This window comes from Mandrillus leucophaeus, unplaced genomic scaffold (genome assembly GCF_000951045.1).
Source record: "Mandrillus leucophaeus isolate KB7577 unplaced genomic scaffold, Mleu.le_1.0 Scaffold2, whole genome shotgun sequence".
In the NCBI taxonomy this organism is placed as follows: domain Eukaryota; kingdom Metazoa; phylum Chordata; class Mammalia; order Primates; family Cercopithecidae; genus Mandrillus; species Mandrillus leucophaeus.
Genome location: NW_012102031.1, coordinates 1348044 through 1351640, shown reverse-complemented (window position 1 = coordinate 1351640; position 3597 = coordinate 1348044). Strand labels below are relative to the sequence as shown.

General features: G+C 56.7%; 1 protein-coding gene across 1 annotated transcript in view; it reads left to right on the top strand.

Moving 5' to 3' along the window:
* Positions 1-3597, top strand: part of ZC3H7B (zinc finger CCCH-type containing 7B) — a 41811-nt gene that overhangs the window by 3026 nt on the left and 35188 nt on the right. The window contains exons 2-4 of the mRNA XM_011978782.1: positions 1592-1625; positions 1749-1946; positions 2940-3098. Coding sequence (XP_011834172.1) covers positions 1592-1625; positions 1749-1946; positions 2940-3098 — 391 coding nt within the window. The remainder of the gene's footprint in view (positions 1-1591; positions 1626-1748; positions 1947-2939; positions 3099-3597) is intronic.

The window sequence follows — 3597 nt, the reverse complement described above, 5'->3', positions numbered from 1 at the left end:
TCAAAAAAAAAAAAAAAAAAGATGTCTTAGGACGCTGGAAGAGGGGAGGCTGGAGGCAGGAGGCCAAGAGGGTAGTGATGGGGTCCTTGGTGGGGAGGCCGAGGTTTCAGTGAGCCGAGATCGCGCCACTGCACTCCAGCCTGGGCGACAGAGCGAGACTCTGTCTCAAAAAAAAAAAAAAAAAAGATGTCTTAGGACGCTGGAAGAGGGGAGGCTGGAGGCAGGAGGCCAAGAGGGTAGTGATGGGGTCCTTGGTGGGGCAGCAGAGGGGACAGACACTGCAGCAGTATGGGAAGGGATGGCAGGGCTGCGGCCCGGAGAGTGGGAAGGCAAGTGAGAGGTGGGCTGGTGAGCCCCGATGTCACAACTGGGAACACTCCACACATACGTGCACACACAGCCTTCCCAGCGTTGCGCCTCTGCCCACCTTTCACGCACTGGCCTAGGCCGCTCTTTCCTGCCCAGGTGCTAGCGGCATTTCCAGGCAACGGAAAGATCCCCCCAGCCCTGCCTCCAATGCCTTTCTGCCGAGCAGCCTTGGGCAAGTCCCTGCGCCACTCTAAGTGTCTGTTTTTCCCTCTGTGGAATGAGGGGCTGGGAGACAAAGCCCAGCTTCCCTTCCAGCCTGGCCATCAAGCCCATCGGAGAGATGAACCTCAGTTCTCCTCGGCTGATGCCCTCTTTCATACTGAGGGCGTATTAGCCATAGGAGGGAGCAGGTGCCCAGACCCCACCTAGAATGATTTGTTGAGTCCAGCATGAGGGGCTCACAGGCTCAGTGAAGACCTGGCATTGGCGGGGGCGTGTGTTACATGGGAGTGGACAGGGTAGGGGACTGAGTGTCTGTGGGCCTGTGCTCTTGGGTTTGATGGGGTGTGGTCCTTCCCAAGGCCTATGCTAGGTGTTAATTCCCTGACGAAGCTCATGCTTCCTGCCTTTTCCTGCCCGCTTCTGTCCCTGCCACTCCTGCTGCAGCAGCCCCTGCACCATCCTCTCCTCCTGCCCTTGAGCTGCAGCTGGAGCCTTCCCCTGCTCTGCCTTGGCCCGAGTCTGATTTTCCTCTTCTTGTCCTTTTCCAGTCCTGGGGGCCTCCTAGGCCCAGTGTGGCTCCTCCCTCCTTCCCCTCATGTAACTGAGAAAGGGCTTGGAATGCCTGCTTGCCTTTAGGAGAGGGCTGGTTTTTTTCAGCAGCAGGGGCTGGGGCTGGGTCGAGGGCCAGAGGTAGAGCTGGAACTGGGCTGAGCTAGGACTGGCTTGGGGCTGGGGCTGGCTGGGTTGGGGCTGGAGCTGGGGCTGTGGCTGGAAGTGGGGCTGGAGCTCGGGCCAGGCTGGAGGTGGGACTGGGGTCAGTCTGCTCTTTCTCAGCACCTGTACCTTGGAAAACCTGGCTGTCTGGCCCCAAGAAACATGCAGGTCCTTTCATCAGAACTGGAAGTCCTGCATGGTAATGATTTAGGGGAAGAAAACTGCTGTCTGTTCACCCTAGTCCACAAGGTGATGGCTGAGGTCTGAGTTAGAGGAGTAACTCTGGACCTCCGTGAAGCTGGGACCGCTGGGCTCACTGAGACCTCATGTTCTCTTTTCCTACTAGGTCAACACTACCCCTAAAGCAAGAAGAGTATGAGGTGAGTGTCAGCTGTCAGGCTGAGCAAAGGGGAAGGGTGGAGATGTGCAGGGGAGAGGCTTGGGCCGGGTGCCCGAGCTGGGGCCAGAGGTCATGAGCCCCCTACACACCTTGCCCCCAACAGGCCTTTCTGCTCAAGCTGGTGCAGAATCTGTTTGCTGAGGGCAATGATCTGTTCCGGGAGAAGGACTATAAGCAGGCTCTGGTGCAGTACATGGAAGGGCTGAACGTGGCCGACTACGCTGCCTCTGACCAGGTGGCCCTGCCCCGGGAGCTGCTGTGCAAGCTGCATGTCAATAGGGCCGCCTGCTACTTCACCATGGTGAGCCTGGCACCCTCCTTTCTTTCCTCCTCCGCTGTTCTGATCACCACGTCCCTCTGGATGCCCAGTGGAGCCAGGCCCATACCCCAGTGAGCCTGTAGACCAGGGCCAGCCTCCTCCCAGCCTACGTTCAGAATCTCATTGTCCTGGTGGCTCTCAATCTCAACTGTACAACATGCTCAGCTGGAGAGCTTTTAAAAGTACGATGCATAATAAAAAGTTTTTTTTTTTTTAAATGATACTGATGCCCTAGCCCTACCCCAGATGAAGTAAGTTAGAATCTTGGGGTGACCCTGGGCCTTGGTGGGAGTCTGACTTCTCCTGCTCCTCCTTCCCTGCCCCACTGTTCTTTCCATAGCCTCAGCCTCGTCACTGTTTCTTTACAGACTTCAGTGCCTTCCTCCTCCCCCTCCTCTCCTCCTTAGAGCTGCAGCCTCCTCCTCTTCCTTGTCCTGTGCACCCACTGACTCAGGTTCATGAGATCCTGTGGGAGGCTCTGCTGCAGGCTCTCTAGAGGACCCCGTGACACCTCTGCCATCCAGCAGACTCTTCTGGATAAATGGCTCCTGGATGCCTCAGGGTTAAGCCTTGTACACACTCTGCGCACAGAGCTGCCTTCGTGGTCTCACTGCCTCTTAGAGATGCCATTGTTACTCTCAGCCCATCATGTTCTGAACCAAAGGCAGAGATGGATATAGACTTGTTTGAATGACCAGGCTGGTGGTTGTAGATCTTCAGGCCCTTCCCTGCGGTGTCCCACCCAAGCCCACTGCAGCCCCATCAGCTAGACACACAGACACCCTTGATCAGAGGCTGGACACCAGAGTGCTTCCTTCTCTCCTGGAGCCTCGAGCCCTGTCCCTGACCCAAGACTTCAGCTCCTCTATCTCTGCCAAGAAGAGAAGCTGGTGTTCATTCCTAGGCAGGGGCAGGAGGCCTGGGGGAGGGAGAGTAATAGGTGTTGACCAGTGACCACCTGCTCCTCTCCGGCAGGGCCTGTATGAGAAGGCACTAGAGGACAGCGAGAAGGCACTAGGCCTGGACAGCGAGAGTATCCGGGCATTGTTCCGCAAGGCACGCGCTCTCAATGAACTGGGACGCCACAAGGAGGCCTACGAGTGCAGCAGCCGGTGTTCCCTCGCCCTGCCCCACGTGAGTGTGGCTCTGCAGCCACGCCGGTGCCTGCTCAGAGGCCAGAATTCTAACCTTCTGGCCCTCACTCGGGCCCAGCCACCACATCCTTCTGTGTCTCAGCTTCCTCCCCTGTGATACGGACTTGAAGATCCTGACGTTAACACTAGCTCCCATTCTCTGAGCGCTGAGTGGGTGCCAGGCACTGCTAGGATACGTTGTGTGTATTAACTCACCTAATCCTGGCAGTAACCCTAAGAGGCAGATACTGTGATTATCCTCATTTTAAAGATGGGGCCAGACACAGTGGCTCACGCCTGTAGTCTCAGCACTTTGGAAGGCTGAGGCAGGTGAATCACCTGAGGTCAGGAGTTCGAGACCAGCCTAGCCAACATGGCAAAACCCCATCTCTACTAAAAATACAAAATTTAGCTGGGCATGGTGGCATGCGCCTGTAATCCCAGCTACTCGGGAGGCTGAGGCAGGAGAATTGCTTGAACCTAGGAGGCAGAGATTGCAG